The sequence below is a fragment of the Lissotriton helveticus genome, chromosome 6 (assembly GCF_964261635.1).
Source record: "Lissotriton helveticus chromosome 6, aLisHel1.1, whole genome shotgun sequence".
Lineage (NCBI taxonomy): Eukaryota > Metazoa > Chordata > Amphibia > Caudata > Salamandridae > Lissotriton > Lissotriton helveticus.
Window position 1 is genome coordinate 2059121643 of NC_136067.1, and position 20310 is coordinate 2059141952.

Below are 20310 nucleotides of genomic sequence, written 5' to 3' on the forward strand. Positions count from 1 at the left end.
CCTGTCCTTACTAATTTTACATTAGATGCAGAACGGTGGAGAGACCTCCCCCTTACTCGACTGGGTCGTGCGGCCTCAACTTCTTTACGCCCTGCAGAACCAACCCCTTACTCATGCTGTCTTTACAGAGATTGATGGTATACTCTGACTGCTTCTGTGAAAAGGGGGCCACACCAGAATCGCACTTAAAACATTGCAACGCAATCCCTACTATTGAGGTATCACCCTCCCTGACATTGAGGCCTATTACTGGATATCTCATCTGATCCTCATTAACGAATGGATACACAAACACGGACAGCACCCCACATACCGACTGAAGAGGGAGGTCATGTTGCGCTATTCGCACTGGCACTACCTATATGGTGGGAAGGGTGGCTCTCGCCTGCTACCTGCGACTCACGTGACCCTGACGGCATGGACAAGGGCAATTAGGATCATGGGCTGGACGGGGGGTGATGAAGGTCACCCCACTTTGGGTTGGGGACTGGCTTCAGGGAACAAAGCAAGCTCACTGGGTTCGGGACCTGGGAACTCCTCGGGATTTCCACAATTGGCAACATAATTGAGAAAGGGCGCTTCATACTGTCGGCCAATCTTCCACAAGAATATAATATGAGTGACTCACAATTCCTTAAATATGCAAAGCTGCACCACACATGGCTATCAGAAAAACGTTTCAGGTGACCAACTAGAATATGCGCACTTGGAGGGTAAACTCCTCAAAAGGAGCTCGCCCAGAAGATGGTCTCATTCATATACGAAACAATAACCAACAACATTCTAGACGGGTTGGGGATACTCCATTTTGTGATGGGAGAGATAGATAGGAAGACATAGACTGGAAGGCAGCGCTAATGTACCCTAGGGAGGTGGCCATACAGGCAAGACTCCAACTCGTTCAGTTGAAGATATTACATCGATCTTACTACGATATAGACTGCATAAAATGGGGGGGCGGAGTCTCCACTTTGCCTGGCCTGCGTCGTGGCCAATGGCTGATTCTTCCACACGATTTGGGCATGTCCTGAACTCCAGCCTTTCTGGGGACAAGTGCTGGGACTACTAGGCACTGTCTTGGGGGTGACACTACCAGTGGAACCCAGGTTCGCGATACTTGGGTTACCGAACAAGGTCGATATCACCAGATGGCAACTGACTTTTGCTTCCTCAGGGTTGGTGGTCGCGAAGAGAGACATTGCCAGGAAATAGGGGCTGGCAGATAAGCCGAATATTCAGGAGTGGATGAGGGGCATGGACATGTACATGATAGCCAAACTAACCACTTACCGAAGCAGAGGATGCCCCAAGAAACTCCACAAAAGTTGGGACCCCTGGAGACGACACTTTGGACTTGACGTAGGGGAAAAAACATAACAGTCCATGGCATTTACTACACAAGGGTCCCGAACACCGAGGCCTGACGATGTCTCACTGGAATGGCCCTGACACCACTTTTCCCAGACCCCATGAGCATAGGCAGGATCATAGAGTAATGACATGTGTTGAAATACTGGTCTTAGAGAATCCTGGGGAAGGAGGGAGAGATGACCTGGTGTTGGTGAGAAAATATATGCATTTATTTGTGACTATGCTTTTGTGGAGATCTTGTGGAATCTTGTACTGCGCTGTTTGTTTTGTTTTAAAAATATATATATTTTTTTTTTAATGAATCTTGGTCCCTCTTGACCCCATCCAGTCTATGTTTTTTGCTAGTGCATTTCTAGGCAAGGACCAGTCATATGCAAATCACTCCTATTGTTGCTCAAGTCTAGCCTGAAATTCTAGACCTCACCCCTCTGATGAGATCACAGGTAACCACTGACATGCTCCTGCTTTCCTGCGCCTCATTAGTCGCAGGTTTAGTTATATGGCACAGTGAGGCACAGGACCTAAGTATAGGCAAACCTGTCTCATTTCACTGAGAAAAACTAAAATGAATAAGTCATGTTTGAAATGCTTGTATTGATCTCAGTGAGAGGTACTTGCTCTGCACTGTATTCCAGTTCTTTGTTGCCTACATTGCCACTGTAGACCATGACCAATGTATGCACACCATCCTTGGTCCCTCCCCAAAAGGGACAGTGCAGCCAAAATTGCTGGTACTTGGCCCCTCTGAACAGCAACAGAAGCAACCTCAAACCGATGTTGGCCTTTTTTGGCACCATGTTAACATGTGGCATCTAATATAACCATACCAATATGGCCTTCTCTATTACACCTCTCCTGACTGTGTTTAAATATAGCATTTAGTAGTAACGCTCTTCTGCTTAAACTCTGGCAATATTTCCTGCTGTCCCTACATCCAATATACTGGAACTGAAACATTATAAACACATCTGCACTCCGGGCTCCAGTTGGACATCTCTGTTTCCATCTGTGTCCATTTTCTCTACCTTGCTCCAGTGCTTTGTTCCTTTGGGTAGATATAGTGCAAACTAAATTGTGGAAACTGATGTGGGAAAAGACAAACAAATCATAGCTGGGAGTCACCTAAACTGTGATTTCATCATTGATGGCTATAAGCTATTGATTAAATGGCAACTGTGTTACAGAATAATTTCCCTGTTATTAATTAATGCCTAACCATGTATAGCACACTGCATAACTGATAGACATTAAGGACAAGGAAAAAAAAGTAATGTCTGCAGAATTCAGATCATGTGCCCGGGTTTGGGCAATCACCTTATAGATTAATCGTCATACAGGTATTTACCTTGCTTAATATGAGCTGGTGGTTTCTGGTGCTTAACACTGGCACTTAATTGTCAACACTGGCACTTATGACAGCCTGCCACAAGGTGGCGCTATTTGTGTAAGTTGGAGATGAGCACAAAAACAGTTGTTATTAGTTTAGTATACATTGAAAAGGACTAATACATGCCGCTCAAGCTGATCTTATAGCTTTGGGGGCCTGGAATAGTCACACCTGTGTGAGTGTGTGACGAGAGGCTTGTCACTTTTTATTTTTTATTAAGCACTGTATTAAAACAGTTTACTAATGGATGATGGTAGACTCTATGCGTAAAGCAGTACTTTGTTCTATTCCACGTGCCATACAGCGGCTTTATACTGTTTAACAATGCTTTCTGTATCCCCCTTGCATGCAGGTCCCGCGCACGATCTGCACTGAGCACTGCCAGCCTGGGTACCGAAAAGCACCTCGGGAGGGGCAACCTGTGTGCTGCAATGACTGTCTTCCATGTTCCTTAGGAGAATTCACCAATGAGAGTGGTGGGTGGCATGGAGCAGATGGCACCAAGGAAGCTTGGCTTCTTTTTTTTTTTTTTTTTTTTATTTATTAAAATTTTTTTCCCCCCACAACTTTTCCACATATTCCAGCATATGTATTACAGCACATACCAATTTCTCAGGTGAATATATAGTACATATACATTTCATTGTTTTTATGCAAAATTTTCATATCATAAACAGATATAATAAACCAAAAGACAGTCCTCCAAAACAAATCAAATCAAACTTCTGTTGCCCTATTCTAGATTTATCCTGCTAGTTTTCCACGTCATAATTGGTTGCCATATTTTTTTGCCTAAGGCCTTAGCCCTTCTACCTTTCCTGTCGTATATTGCCTTTTCTAAATTATATATAGTAAGGAGACTAGCAATCCAGTCTGAAAATAGTGGAGGAGCCTTATTCAGCCAATTCCTTGCTATACAGATGCGGAACACTGCTATTGAAACAAAAATAAACTCTACTGGCATAGCTTCCCTCATGCCTACCACCCCTAAAATGATTAATTCATCTAGCAGTTTAATCTTAAGCCTAAGCGTTTTATCAAAAAATTCTTCAATCGCCGTTTTCAAAGTAAATAGTTGTGGGCACTGCGCAAACATATGTACAATATCTGCACCGCTCGCATTACATCGTGGGCAAGTTATTCCTGTTGTTCCACCCCACTGGGCAATTCTAGCCGGTGTATGGTAAAGTGAAAATAATGTTTTGTAGTGTTGCGATTGAAGGGTTGCCGAGCATAGCACCGTTCTACCCAGATCTAGTGACTCCTGAAAAATTTCTGAGCTTGAGCCCAATTTTTCCATCCATTTTTGTGAAAATTTTGCCCTTTCATCTGACTTAGTTCCTTTCAGTTCTGCATAGAGATATCTTATTGTACATTTGGTGGTTATTTTTATATAATCCATAATCTTGCAGTGCTGCATCCCAAGCGGACCACCTTGTTTTTGTGTTAGAAAACTCCTCACTTGTAGGTATTTATAAAAACTATTGTGTTCTAAACCAAATTTTGCTTTGAGTGCTCCAAACTGCATGATATTGCCCTGCACATCCAATAAGTTCCCTATCTGCATTATGCCTTTATTGTACCAATCCGACATAGTGGCATCCTTAAAGATCTCCCTCGGGAGTGAGTTATTTGTGTACAAACTTGTATAGTTATTAAATCTGCCTAGCCCTAATTTTTTAGCCACCCCTTTCCACACCCTATATACTGCATTCAACGTCTTAAATCTCGTGTGTTTGAAATACGTAAATTCAGTAGTATTGAAAAAACCATTCTCAGCTTCCTCCCCCATCAATACGGTATACACATTAGGTAAGCCCACCTCACTATCCGTTGTTTGCTCCAGACCTCCCCCTCCTATTAACACCTTACTGTATTGTAATACCGCAGCCCAATAATAGAGCCTGAAGTCTGGTGCTCCCCAGCCCCCTTTTTCCCTATCTACCGTCAAGTGTCTGTATGCTCTTCTTGTTTTCCCTTTTACCCAAATGAATTTATTCAAGATCGATTCTAATTTGCTAAACCAACCATTTTCAAAATATAGGGGAATGGATCTAAGTAAATACAGCACTTTAGGAAATGTTATCATTTTTATGACATTTATTCGACCCATTAAGGTCAAATGCAAGTTATTCATTCTTTCTGTGTTTGCTTTAATTTTCTCCAACAGTGGTCTCATATTGGTTTCAACTAAACTATCTAACTCGGATGTAATCTTCACCCCTAAATAAGTGACTTCAGGTGCTATTCTTATGTCCTGATAGTTTACCCAATTATTTTTAATTATCTGTGTTTTTCCTTTATTTAATGAGTACCCTGAAAATGTGCCGAAAAGTGTAGCCTCCTGTTCGATTTCCATAATGGCTGACCCTGGATCCGGTGTGACCACTGCCACGTCATCCGCGTATGCAAGCGACTTATATGCATAGCCATGTAGACCAATCGGGAGGATGTTCGAGTTTCCTTCTAACCTTCGCAAAAAAGGGTCTAGATATAGGGCGAATAACAATGGTGAGGCCGGGCAGCCCTGTCTTGTACCACGCTTTATATGAATATCCTCTGTATACCCTTTATTAATCCTCACTTTCGCTGTTGGTGCCGCATATAGTGCCTTTATAGCCTGTATATAACCTGTGCCAATCCCGAACCACTCCAAGGCTTTCCACAAATAACACCAGGAGACCCTGTCAAAGGCCTTCTCTGCATCCAAAAAGATGGCTGAGGCAGGGTCTCCTGCAGCTCCCGTGACATCCAATATGGTGATCATTCTCCTTGTATGTTCCGTAGTGCCTTTACCTGGTATGAAACCATGCTGTGTTGTGTGTACCAGCCCCTCAATTACTCTACTAAGTCTTTGTGATAAAGCCTTAGAGTATATTTTTGCATCTGCGTTAATAAGCGTAATCGGCCTATAAGACCCAGGATCCAGATGTGATTTATTCTTCTTTAAAATAACTACTATACTTGCACCAGCCCATGAATGTGGTGTATTATCCCCTAGCTGTGCCTGCCTTAAAGTTTCCAACATATCTATCCCTAGTGTATCCCAAAACGTCCTGTAAAATTCTGCCGGTATCTGGTCAGGTCCTGCGGCCTTCCCCGGGGGGAGTTTTGATACCACATTATGCAGTTCACACAACCTTAGTGGTGCCTCTAGAGTCTCTTTATCTTCCGAAGACAGTTCCTTGTGTGGGATGCCAGCCAAATAGTCCTCTATCTCGTCTCCCTTACTACCCACGTCTTGATCGTATAATTCCGAATAAAACTCTCTAAACACCTCCCTCACCTCTTCCACCTTAGTTACAACCTTACCACATTTATTCTTAATTTCTTTAATTTCCCCTGCTGCCAGGTCTTGCCTAATACGCACTGCGAGCATGTGTCCGACCCTCTCATTGAACTCGTAACACTTTTCTTTTTTTGCCAAATAATTGGCCGCAGATTTGTTAGCTAAACTTTCCCCAGTTTCTGCCTTCTTCAGGTTTATTTCTAGTAAGACCTGCTCAAGAGGTTCTTGATTTATGACATGCTGGATAAGCTGTTGTTCAAGGTTCCTTAAATCCTGTAGCCTACTGGCTAACTCCGTTTTCTCCTTTTTACTCCTATGTAGAGTATAAGCCAGTGTTTCCCCCCTTATCCCTGCTTTGAATGCATCCCAAACCATGCCTGCGGTTGCCGTACCTCTGTTTACCTCCCAGAACTGTGTAATCCATACCTTCATTCTGCAAACATAGTCATCTTCTCTGAGCAACCCTCTTTCAAATGTCCATTGGTACTCTTTGTGACTAATATTGTGGTTCCGGGAGATAGTCAACACCAGTGGATTATGGTCTGAGGAAACTCGGGGTAATATTTCTATTTTCAGTTCTGATACTAATGGACTGGAGACTAAGAAGTAGTCTAATCTGGCTATACTTTTATGAGGGGCCGAATAAAAAGTACTACCTGTCCCTATAGGATTGAATGCCGCCCAAACGTCTACCAACGCATTATTATTCATTAGATTGACAATGGCTTTTCTTACTCTCTTCTTACGCTTGCCCTTCATCCCCCCTCCCCTCATACCCAACCCTGTTAGCCCATTGATGTTGAAATCTCCACACATAATTATAGGTTCGGTCCATAACGGCAATTCGGTATCTAGATACTCAAATAAATCAGACTCGTCTTCATTGGAACCATACACAGAGACAATTGTGTAGCGGCAACCGGCTATTTCTCCTTCTATCATCACCCATCTACCATCCACGTCTTCCTTCTTTCTCTCTACTTTCATCAACCCTTTTTTTGCCAGTATAGCCACTCCTTTTGTTTTGGTATCCTGGTGCGTGTGTGCTAATACATCAAACCCCAGCTGATCCATAAGATACCTATCCTTCCCCCTCACATGTGTTTCCTGCAGACATATAATATCCAATTTTAACCTTCTGCACATGGCCGCTACTCTCTGCCTTTTACCCCCATCATTTAACCCGCATATATTGATTGTAGTAATTCTTAGTGCCATCTGCTTTCATAAAAAAGACCAAAAAACAAATCCTCAAGATATTTTCCTGCCACCTTTGTGTGTCTACATACCTTTTTATTTTTATTTTGTGCTGTACAAAACCTTATCTCATTACCAACCCCTTCCTGCCCCCCCTCCCCTTGCTAACCCCCCCCCTGTCACAGGCAAATAGGTCAATTTTGACCTATGTGTGGCTGCGAGCTACTGTAGTGTCGCTTTTCCTTCTCCCACCCTAGTTAACCATATTACCAACGTGAAACCCAATATACAATATGCCTAATATTTTTCTTTTTTAGCCTATGCTGGTTCTGTTTCCTTGCTCATCCTGCCTTTCTGAAGCTCTGTGATCTCTGCAAGGTATTCTCCCGCCTTTACTTCTGAGAAAAACATTCTGGTGCGGCCCCTTGTAATCACTTTTAGCTTAGATGGATACATCAAGTATGCTTCTGAGCCCTGTCGTTGAAAAGGAGTGATAAGCTGTCTCAGTTTCCACCTCCTTTCCACAGTAGAATGGCAGAAGTCGGGCCTCGTAAAAAAGGTAACCCCCTCAGCTGATTTTTTCCTCTCTGGCCTTGCAGACTCAAAGATTTCCTGCCTAGCCAAAAAATTACCAAAAAAGACCAGCATTGCCCTAGGCAGTCTATTCTGATTACTGCTGTATTGGTTACTGCCACTTCCCCCCTTCTGCATTAATGGAAATCTATGCGCTCTCTGCACTTCGACTTCCCACTGCCACTGCGCCTCCGGGTATGCCTCTTTTAACAGTTTAACCATAAACCCCCTTGGGTCCTTCCCTTCCAGTCCTTCCTCTATGCCTAGAAAGCAAAGATTGTTCCGTCTTTGGCGATTCTCAAAAGCTTCCAGCTTCCACTGCACGTCTTCGATCGCCTTCCCTTGTTCTGCTCTTGCATTCTGCCAATCTGTAACCTCGTCCTCTAATTTCCCAGTCCTTTCTTCTACTTGTTCCACTCTGCTTTCAACTTCCTGATATTTTCTGTTCATTTTCCTGATGCTCGCTTGTATTTTCTTTGAATCCTGCCTTGCTCGTCTGCTTTCTATGCGAGCTTCTAAGTGCATTTGCTTCAGCATAGAGAACATACCATCCAAAGTTGCTTGAGGCGGGATATCATTTAACTCGTTAGGGACATTTAAGGAATAGGTCTCGGGTGCCACTCCCAGATCTTGGTCCTGAAAAATTTTGGAAGCACTACCATAGTCCCATAACAGCTTTCTGTTTGTACTTGTTGCTGCTCTGTCCATCTCTCTGTCACGCCTTATCATTGTTCTTCTTCTTCTCTTTTGTGTTTCCCTATTTCTGTGCTCACTAGAGAGGGATCTTTCAGACTCTGTCCCAGATGATAGGTCTGTATTAGAGTCCTCTTCCTCTGATCCTAGCAATGAAGAGTCTGACCCCTCAGTCACGGAGTAGAACTTTTCCCCCTCCGGGGAGCATACTCTCCTCCCTTTTGCCCCCTTTGTTGTGTGGCTCTGAATACTTTTCATACTGCCCCAGGTAGACTGTATCATTACACTGCTGTCTACGGGCGTTGGCACTAGATTTACTTCATTCAGAGCTTCGAGCATTTGGGCAGTGTTAGAGTTTATTTCAGATATTTCCTTTGTTTGGGTAGTACTAAGCTTACTTGCATTAATCGCCGTCTTTGATCCTGCTTCTCCGCCTGCATTACCGTCTTTGTTCATACTGGCGTCCTCGACAGCCTCCTCGGCAACCTCTGCTGCATTCTCAAGCCGCTGTGCGTCTCCCGCCAGAGGAGTGAGCGCTTCAGGCCCCGGTTGCTTAGCAACCGCCGTGCTTGCGTCCTCGCGGTCAGCGAGGAGAGCTTCCGCGTTCAGACTTGAGTTTGGACCCGAGGCACCCGAGGCACCTCCAGCGGCCGGGGTTAGCTGCTGATTTCTCCCAGCGAAAGCCTCTGTCACGGTGGGCTGCCGCCGATCCTTGCCAGCAACAGGTACAGTGATTGCATGCTTAGCTGTTCCACTTTCGGAGTGAGAGCGCCTCTGTTGTGCCTGCGCTTTACCTCCAGGAGTCTCCGGTTGTGTTGCTTGCGAGGCTGCCTTCATCTCCGCTTTTGAGTCGGCCTTTTCTTTATCTTTGTCCTTACCAGATCTCTCGCTCTTCTTGAACTGCGTTTTCTGAGAAGTGCCGCTTGTAGCCATAGTTGTTGTGCGTTTATTCAGTGTGACTTTTGGTACAGCACCTGAGCGCTGCGACATCCTTAAGGCTGTATTGAAACTGTCCGCAATCACCTTCATAAAGTACTCACGATAATAGCACCCCCAGGTTGTAATCACCGTTTGTAGCGCCTTGATGCTAATACCGCCTTCAGTCCAGAATAAACCCCGTAGGATCAGCATGCTTTTACTCCGTATCCAGCCATTTATTCCCTGGGTCCAGGAGAAGGAATAGGTGCGACTTCACTCTACAGCAGCCTGGCAGCCATCTTGCCTCGTCCCCCAAGGAAGCTTGGCTTCACCTGACTAGTGTTTCTGATTGGCATATATGTCCATGGCAAGAGGAGATTGGGGTCCTGCATCCTGTGATAGCAAAAGGGAACTTAAAGCCAAACCATTTTATATTACATAAAACAAACAAAATTGGTTCTTGGGTCACTGGGGTTTCCCCCACCCAGAACCTCATAAGTTGCTATAAAAAAGCATTGCATGCATACCACCTAGAAAGCAATGGAGATCAAAAGACCAGACCAAGTCCTGCAAAATGGAACACATGCTGCTTGACACTACAATATGATCCTTCATAAGTGATTGCACACATCCCATTGGCACCACATTGTAATCTTGTGTAAGTGAGTGCATGCATTCCATGATACTACATTCTGATTTTACATAGGTGATTTTATGCAGCCCCTTGCCACTAATATTGAATATTCCTAATATGAGTTTTATAGATTCTCTTGATATTATATTTGGATCACATTAAATAGATTGGAAAGATATTCCACTCCACCCCAGCATGAGGTATTGCATGAACACCAATGAAACTACATTCCGGACATGGTTCTACATTTCATCCACGAAGAAGAGATTTCATGGCACTATTAACAGCACATTCTAGTATTCCCTAAGAGTTTGCTTGCATGGATTTAGCAATCCATGTTTATTTTGTAGGACTGATTTAGTGTGCACTATGACACTGAGGACCCCATTAGGATGGTGGGCGGATTTCCCCTGCCGGGCCGGTGGTGGTCACCGCCGGCCTGGTGGGGGCAATCCGCCCGCCATCCCAGTTGAAAAGACCCCTTGCCATATTATTATGGCTGGGGGGTCCGCGGCCGACGGAAAGACCATCCGCCACATTTCCGCCCCGGTCGACTTGTGACTGGGACGAAAAGGCTGCAATATGGTGGCGGTATCTGTTTGACACCGCCAGCCATATTACAATTTGCATTTAGAAATGCCTAATGCCGCCAGGAAAACGCATGCGGAGTCTCCTAGGGGGGCCCGTTGCGGGCCACCGAGGACCCTGGGGAGTGTGGGGGGTGCACATGGTGGGTACCTATGATACCCCCCTGCAGTTCAATGCACAACATGGCAGGCACCGCGTGGTGTCTGCCATGTTGTGCATGGAAGTGCACAACATGCCTCCCTAACATTGTGGCGGGGGGTGCTGAGTGCACCGCCCGCCACAATGTTAGGGATGCAGGATGCGCCCGCCACTGTGGCAGGCGCATCCTAATAGCACCCACGGGACCCCTGCCCTTATGGCAGGCGGTCCATTTTCACGACGGGATGGCGGGCGGACAAAGTCCATCCGTCATCCTAATGGGGCCCTAAATGTCTGTCTTTTATGAAAATCTGCATATACACTATTGTTTTTTCAGAGTAATTTTGCATAGGGTGTACATGACTACCCATGAAGCAAAATTGCATACAGGATTGAGTGCACATCACTGTCATTACATACCAATTAATCTTGCATCAGGGTTTGCATAGACAGCTGTGAGACTATATTTCAATCACACACACAGAGTTGCACTATTTCTTTCGCTGGACAGTTTGTACCATAGCATGAGTTGCATTAGGCATAGCCAAGGTACTACTTGTCAGTTTAGCATATTGAATACAAGACTGCAGGCATATCTGTGATAGTGCAGTGTAATTATTTGTAAGACATTGCAAGCACAGCCTTAAACTAAAATTTAATTTTTGTATGTGGTGTTGTGGGTACCATTGTCACTGCACTTCAGTCAGTCATGCATAAGGGATTGCGTGCACACCCTCGACACTGATTGGTGTAGGGATACTCCACCACAAATTAAATTTGATTTAAATGTGCTGCACTATATTTGGACCATGGCAAAAACAACTCAGTATCCGCCGTGGCCAAACTTCTCAGATGAATCGACAGAGTAAGGGCTGTTTCAGAATTGGCTATATGTCCGGTCACTTAATTTAGATTGGTGGGCATATAGCCATTTGTTTACTCCCTGTCACCGCCAGGAAAACCCTGGCAGTAATTGACAGTTAAAAACTAAAAACATGACCACCTGACTATGAAAGATAACTCCCATTGCGAGTGGGGCATTGTTTTATATTTGTATTTCACCCACAACATGCATACTGTCGCCATTATATTTCAATAAAACTGCAGGTTCAACTTACATTAGATATTGAAACTATACCCTTGACACGTCTCACTGCGTTCCAACCTGTATAAGAGATTGCATGCGTACCCTTGAGAATACAATTTATCCTTGCGTAAAGGATAGCAAGTGTACCATTTGAACTACATTGCAATTGTGCACACCAATAACTTGGCTGAAATGAAAATGCCAAAACCTGGATTGCAAATTGTGCTCCACTTTTTCTGAATCTGAATAACGTGCCAGCAGAGGAAGGGTTATTGCAATGTAGTTAAATGAGTACAGACCTGTCTTACAAGTCATATGAACAAACCCTTGAACAAAATACAAGAGATATTTAACATTTTAGATATGTTTGTTGTTCAAGAAGTATGACACATGAGTAGGACAAACTGCAACGGTTTTTGTAATTTTCATACAAAATCTCGAAATTGTTTTAGCTTGTAGTAATTTAAAGAAGGTGCTATATTTTTTTAGGTGTTCAAAATATTTTATTAGAATTTTTGAGTATAGACAACATACAAAAAGAGCTCTGGAAAGGTACAAACGTTAATCCAATGATACAATCAGGATAAAGATAAACATTCTACTTTATAAATAAGAGATTCAAGATTATATTTTAAAGTACCAACAAAACAAAACCATATCACTGCAATGAAAAATAAAAAGGACAACATTGTAAATTTATAATAATAGCTTACAGAGCAACTAAGCTAAAAGTTAAACCTAAGCATAAATAGATATATTTAAACTGCATACTAGCGATTCAACATTAAATAATCATCAATTGGATTCCAAAAATTTAGATAGTTCAAGTTATTATGAATAATACCAGATAATGTCAAATTAGCACCATTTCTTGTGAAAATTATACAAGCCCACCATGCATGAACCGATAATGAATGTGAATCTTTCCAATTAGTAGTAATTGTCTTTACAGCTGCAGACATTAAGAAATCCAAAAATTGGTTATTCAGTAGTGGCATTTTAGTGGTGAGAAAAAAGGTTTTGCAAATAACTATTTTGTATAAGGTATCTAATACATTCACTATACAAGTAATCCTTTGCCAAACTTCATCCCAAAACTTCTTTAAAAAATGACAATCATATAACATATGTCTTAAGGATCCTATATCTAAAGAACAATTCCAACAAGTGAAAGAAATTAAAAGTTTGGCATTATATACTTTTAAGGGGGTCCATAAACAATTAAAAAGTATAAAATAATGAGTTTGATATATTAAAACAGTCAACCAACCCAAAACGGAATTAAACCAAATCTTTCTTCATGTGTCCAAAGATAAAGATACATCTAATTCTGCATTCCAAACGATAGAAAGAAAATTGATATCAACTCCATCAGAATTATTTAACTTTTTATATAATAATGACATTACATGGGAAGATGACGCAATTGTTTGGAGATACACTTCTAAATCAGACAAAACAATGGAAGGAAAGCCATTCAGAAAGGAGTCAAGAATAGTGTTACATAGCAATTCATATTTAACAATATCAGATGATTGTAGATGAAATCTTTGTTTCAAGTAGTCAAAACGTAAAAAGGAATTATTATAAAAAATATCTTTAAAATAAAAAATGCCCGCTCTTATCCATGAATTCCAAACATGTGTGTGACAAACTAATTCTAATGATGAGTTGTACAACAGCATTAAGTTCAATGTGTTAGAAATAGAACTTTGGAAAACAGTATCTAAATTGTGTAAAATCAATCTAGTAGATTTCAACATTACTGATTTATTCAAAAAAACTGAAGAATTGGACATTGTAAGTAAAGCAGCTAGAGGAAAAGGTGATACTAAATTATATTAAATGCAAAGCCATGCAGGGGAATTATTAAGATCTCAATGCTGAAACCATAAAATACTATGTTTTGAAATAGAGGCTTTATGATACTTTAAAAAGAATCTGGTAAACCATACCCTCCATTGAGTTTAGACAATTTCAATTTTTTGTAAGTTAACTGAGCCGATTTATTATTCCTAATAAATTTAGAGAATGAATTATCTATAGTCTTATAACATTTAAGAGGGAGTTGAATAGGTATCAATGATAAAAGATAAAACAGTTTAGGAGCCAATATCATTTAAACAGCATCCATTCTTCCCCACCAAGATAAACACTTTTGAAGTTTAACCCTAAGATGCGCCAAAGTAGATTCAAACTTCAGAGTCAAAAAGTGTTTGATGTTGTTAGCAAATGATATACCCAAGTATTTAAATGCATTTTTTTGTAAAACAATATCTTTCCATGTGAGCATATCAGGTAAAGAGTGAATATTTAAAGGAAAAAAGTCTGATTGGTTAGTGTTAGTTTATAACCTGAAATCCTATAGTAAACATCAATTAAATCCAATAATGGAGGAAGGGGAGATTCGGGGTTAGCAATATATAAAATAATACCATCAGCATATGCTGACATTTTAATAGGGACTTTGCTTAGCGGAAGTCCTTCAATTTCTGTGCAATCTCTAATAGTAATTAATAGTGGTTCAATTGCAATAAGAAAAAGTGATGGAGGCAATGGGCAGCTGGAGACAATGGGCAGCTTTGCCTAGTTCCTCTAAAAAGGAAAAACGTCTGTGAGAGTTGGCCATTAATAAAAAGTTTGGCAGAAGGATTGGAGTAGAGTGCTGAAATCATACAAATAAACAAGGAATCAAAATTGAAAGCAGACAGGGTGCGAAAAAGGTATTGCCATTGAATTTGATCGAAAGTCTTTTACGCATCTAATGCTAGAACTCCAGCAGGAAATGGCAATAATGCTCCAGCATCAATTGTGTGAAATAATAGTCTACTATTCTTTGTCAAGTGTCTCTTTTTCATAAAGCCAGACTGATCCACATGAATAATACAAGGAAGTATACAAGCTAACTTGGTGGCAATAATTTTAGCATTAAGTGTACGGTCTTGATTTATTAAAGAAACGGTAATTGGTAACCAGAGAAGGGTCTTTATTTGGTTTCAGGAGGACAATAATCAGAGCTTCCGTAAACTACCCTGAAGTAGACCCTGTATTACTAAAATGTGAAAACAAAGAAAGCTGGTGTGATGAAAGGTGAGATATAAATTCCTTATACAATTCCGCAGAAATACCATCCGGACCCGGATATTTCTTTAATTTTAGCAATTTGATAGCTGAAATTATTACCTCTACCGTAATACAGAGATCCAATTTAGTTCTATTGGTTCATGAGATTTTAGATAGACCAGATCCTTCCTAACAATTATCAATAAGAACTGTATCAGAAGAAGGTGGTTTATTATATAATTCCGAAATATTAAAAAAATTCCTTAATTATATCATCATGGGATAAAGCAATTGAAACATTTGAAGTGTGTTTAGCATTAATTTTTTTCATTTGTTTATATGAAGATAATTAGCTAAAAGCCTACCAAATTTATTAGCACTAAAATAACATTTCTTTGTTAAAGATTTGTATTCCAGCTCTATTGCTTAAAATAGAGTTCAGTTCTTAACGAAGGTTCTGTTTTTACCTTATATTGGAGGTAGTTAGAAGTAATATATAGATGTTCAAATTTAGCTTTTTGTTTACCCAAATTCTTCAATTTTACTGTTAAATAATTTATTTTCATGTGCCATAATGGAAATTGCTTCACCTCTAATATATGCTTTAAATGTGTCCCATCGGTTAGTAGTAGACGTGGAGCCTTCAGTGTTGAATGAAAAATACTCTAGAATAACCGATAACAGCTTAGGTTTGTTTTTGTGATTAAGAACAATATTGCTATTCATATGCCAGGGACCTTGACTATGTTGACTGAAGTTGCCAGATAAAATGCATGATATTATAGCCTGGTCAGAAATATCTATATTCTGAATAGTGGTATTCGAAATTGAGGAAGTTAGATTACGAGAAATTAAATAATAATCCAAACTAGTCTAGGAATCATGAGGATTAGGAAAAAAGTAAACCGTTTAACAGTAGGATTATGAGAGACCATATATTAACCATTTTGGAAGTATAAAAAAAGATTTGAGAGAGAAAAACGATTTTTTTGGATGACGAACTTTAGCTTGGGATATTCTATCTAGTAATGGGTCTAATTAAAATACCCTCTGATAATCAGAGGAACATAACCCAATTTTAGAATCTCTGAAGTGAATCTGGACCAAAAATCAGGGTCATCATTAGTAGGCCCATATTCATTAATTAGGTGGAAAACTTTATTGTACATTTTTATATTGGCTATAATGAAACGACCTTCAGAATCAGAAAGTTTATGTAAAATCTGAACATGTAATTTTTTTGCAAAAAGAATTATTATTATTATTAAATGGAATTTATAGAGCGCACTGACACCATGGGTTTCCTGGCGCTATAGGACAGAGGTGATACACAATCTGAGGTTCACACGGGGTTAACAGGGTGGGGGAAAGAGGAAGGTTTTGAGCGACTTTCTAAAGTGGAGGAGGGAGCAGCTGGATTTAATGATCAGGGGGAGGGAATTCCAGAACTTCGGGGCCAAGAGGGCGAACCTTCGTCCGCCGAACTTGTTGGTTCTGGTTTTGGGTATGACAAGCGATTGAAGATGGGCAGAACGAAGATTACGATTGGGACGGTAGGGAGTGATGAGGGAGGTCAAAAAAGCAGGACTGGTACAATGGAGAGCCTTGAACGTGAGGCAGCCCAGCTTGAAGGCCACCCTCTGTTCTATGGGCAGCCAGTGTAGTTTATGCATCAGGGGTTTGGCCGATTGCCATTTCGGAGATTTGAAGATGATGCGAGCTGCCTGATTTTGGACTGCCTGAAGGCGGTGAAGAAGTGTTTTTGGAAGTCCGTGGTAAATGCCGTTGGAAAAATCTAAACGGTAGAGTACAAGAGAGATGATTACTTGAGTCAGAGCAGGCGGGAGAAGCAAGTGGCTGACCTTCCGGATCTTTCTGAGTTGGAAGGAACAGGAAGAAATCACGGAGCCGACATGGGGTCGGAGAGAGAGCTCGGTGTCGATGGTCACGCCGAGGCTCTTTACAGAGGTTGAGGGGGCCGGTGGAAGGCCCAGTTCAGTGGGCCAGAACTGGGTTCCCCAGAAAGATGGGCTGGAGCCCGGGAGAAGAAGCTCGGTTTTCCCGGGGTTCAGCTTCAGTTGGTTGGAGTTCATCCAATCTTGGATGTGAAGCATAACGGAATGGAAGTTGTCTACCGCATTGGGGGAATTGAGTGGAAAGATGATCTGCAGATCATCAGCATAGTTGTAGACTATAATGTCCCAGTTACGGAGTGAGTGGAGTAGGGGCTGAAGGTACAGGTTGAACAGTAAAGGTGACAGGGAGGAGCCCTGGGGAACTCCGCATGATATGGGGGACTTGGGTGCTGTGTAGGGGCACAGCCGGACGGCTTGAGTTCTTCCAGACAAGAAAGATCGAATCCAGCTGAGGGCAGAGTCCTGGATGCCAGCCTGTTCGACACGGTGAAGCAAGATGTTATGGTCCACCGTGTCGAATGCGGCTGATAGGTCCAGGAGAATGAGGGCCTGGGGGGACCCTGAGTCGGCATTTCTCCTTAGCGTATCCAGAACCACTAAGATGACGGCCTCAGTAGAAAAGGATGGCCTGAAGCCGGCCTGATTAGGCTCCAAGAAGCAAGAGGTCTCGATAAAATTGGAGAGGCATCTGGTGGCGTGTGCTTCAAGTAGTTTGGAGAAGTAGGGCAGAAGCGATATGGGGCGGTAGTTGGCCAGTTCAGCTGGGTCCGCGCCAGGTTTCTTGAGTAGCGGGACTAGAATGGCCTCTTTGAAGGATTTTGGAACAATACCTGTGCTGAGCGAGCCGTTCAGAAGCGGTAAGATGCATTCTGGTAGGGAATGACAAATGCTTTGTAAGACTGAGGGTGGACAGCTATCGTTCGGGGAGCCTGATTTAATCCGGGACGAGAGCTGTGCTAGGGAGGCAGAGTTGATAAGGGGAAATTCAGAGAAGACGGAAGGGTTGTTGAGGGAGGTGTCCGGAGTGGTAGTCTGGGGGCCGGAGGAGATAGATGCCTTGATTTTATTGATTTTTTCAACAAAAAAAAGGTTGAGAGCATCGCAGGTTACTTGGGTGGGGGTTTGGCCTGGGAGGGTTCTGTCATCAGATGTAAGTTCATTCATGATTTTGAAAATTTCTTTTGATTTATTGTCCAAAGAGGAGATTCGGTCAGAGAAATGGGTGGATTTAGCTGCGGCGATTGCGATTTTGTAGTCCCTGCGGGCTGAGGTGTATTGCGATCTGGCTGATTCAGAGTAGTCACGTCTCCATGCCCTTTCTAGCTGACGTACCTTAAGTTTAAGTTTTTTAAGGTCGTCCGAGAACCATCTATGAGAGTTGTGGTATCTGGTCGGGGGGAATTTGGTTAAAGGGGCAAATTGTTCGCTGGCTGATTGCACCCAGAAGCGTATGTCGCTATCTTGTCTATCAACATTGGTTCGCGGATAGAGGACAGGCCGGGTGTCTGAGAGAGTCGCAAGGAATCCTTCGGAGTCGAAGGAGTTCCATTTGCGGGATAGGCCACCGGCCATCCGTGGGGTGGAAGTTCGGCCACTGATCGTGAGGGTGGTATCTATAATGTGGCGGTCTGACCAGGTACATGGTGAGACGGATGGGGGAGATAGAGTTAAGTTTTGGGTCCAAATGTGGTCCAGAATGTGGCCCTTAATGTGGGTAGGCGAGGTGATCTGTTGAGACAGATTGAGGCTGGTGAGGGTCTCGAAAAGCTCCAAGGCGTGGGGCCCAGCACTGGTGTCATTAAACCAATAGTTAAGGTCGCCGACAAGGGCGAATCTGGGGTGGGAGGTGAGAAGGTTGATCAGCTGGTCAGTCAGGGTGGCCGCAAAGGAAGGCATCGATTGGGGGGGGCGATAGAGGAGGAGGAATGTTAAGGCCCCGCTATCTGTTTTTAGGCTGAAGATAAGATTGTCTACTCCCGAGAGGGAGATGGACGGGATAGAGATGGAGTTGAGATGTTTAGAGATTATGGCCGCTACCCCGCCCCCAGGACGATTTCCTGGTCGATCGGCACGAAGGATGTAATAGTCTGGGGGGAGGGCCGCCAGAATGTCAGGGAGCGAGTCCGCAGTCAACCACGTTTCAGTGAGCAGGAGGACGTCTGGATGCTCGTTAGTTAAAAGGATGAAGATGTCCGCGTGGTGTTTTACCAGGGAGCGGGTGTTCAGATAAACGACCCTGAAGGAAGTATTGCTCTTGATAGATTGGGTAGGGGGCATGACCAGACTGTTGGGGCGCCGGTCAGATGGAGTGATACCGGTCATGGAGATGCGTCTGATGGTGGAAGGGGAGGGTGTAAGGGTAGGGAGTTGTAGATCCCTCAGAGTCGGCCGAGTAAGAAATAGAATGGCCGGCTTGGCTGACCCCTGGGCCCGGTCTGGCGCAGACGGGCTTCCCTTTGGCGCGCCTTCGGCGCGCCCGCAGCGCGTGTCCGGGGAAGGCACATTTATATATAGGAGGGGGCGTGGCCTCTGGGCCGTGGGCGTGGCCTGCGGGCTGAGGAAGGCTAATGGCGTCGAGTGCCACTGAGCCGTGTCAGCGTTTAATCGGCTGCGCGGCGATTCAGTGCCAAGAGAGAGTGAAGTAAGCACTAGGTGAGTGCAGTGCAAGATAAAAACAGATTATTTCGTGACAGTTTTAATTTTTTAAAAACGAACGTCTCCCGGCTTCCGCCTCAGGAGTGTTGTGCCTCTGGTTGCGAGCTAGTGTTCAGCGTGCTTTTTATAGTCCGGGTGAGGGGGGCGTGGCCTCTGGGCCGTGGGCGTGGCCTGCGGGCTGAGGAAGGCTAATGGCGTCGAGTGTCACTGAGCCGTGTCAGCGTTTAATCGGCTGCGCGGCGATTCAGTGCCAAGAGAGAGTGAAGTAAGCACTAGGTGAGTGCAGTGCAAGATAAAAACAGATTATTTCGTGACAGTTTTAATTTTTTTTAAAACGAACGTCTCCCGGCTTCCGCCTTAGGAGTGTTGTGCCTCTGGTTGCGAGCTAGTGTTGAGCGTGCTTTTTATAGTCCGGGTGAGGGGGGCGTGGCCTCTGGGCCGTGGGCGGTCACCTGCGGGCTGAGGAAGGCTAATGGCGTCGAGTGTCACTGAGCCGTGTCAGCGTTTCATCGGCTGCGCGGCGATTCAGTGCCAAGAGAGAGTGAAGTAAGCACTAGGTGAGTGCAGTGCAAGACAAAAACAGATTATTTCGTGATAGTTTTAATTTCTTTTAAAACGAACGTCTCCTGGCTTCCGCCTCAGGAGTGTTGTGCCTCTGGTTGCGAGCTAGTGTTCAGCGCGCTTTTTATAGTCCGGGTGAGGGGGGCGTGGCCTCTGGGCCGTGGGCGTGGCCTGCGGGCTGAGGAAGGCTAATGGCGTCGAGTGTCACTGAGCCGTGTCAGCGTTTAATCGGCTGCGCGG

The 20310-nt window shown here is 43.5% G+C and overlaps 1 protein-coding gene across 1 annotated transcript in view; it reads left to right on the forward strand.

Annotated features, from left to right (window-relative positions):
• The window catches only part of LOC144762985 (extracellular calcium-sensing receptor-like), a 283734-nt gene that overhangs the window by 235685 nt on the left and 27739 nt on the right, over positions 1-20310 (forward strand). The window contains exon 7 of the mRNA XM_078648298.1: positions 3111-3234. Coding sequence (XP_078504424.1) covers positions 3111-3234 — 124 coding nt within the window. The remainder of the gene's footprint in view (positions 1-3110; positions 3235-20310) is intronic.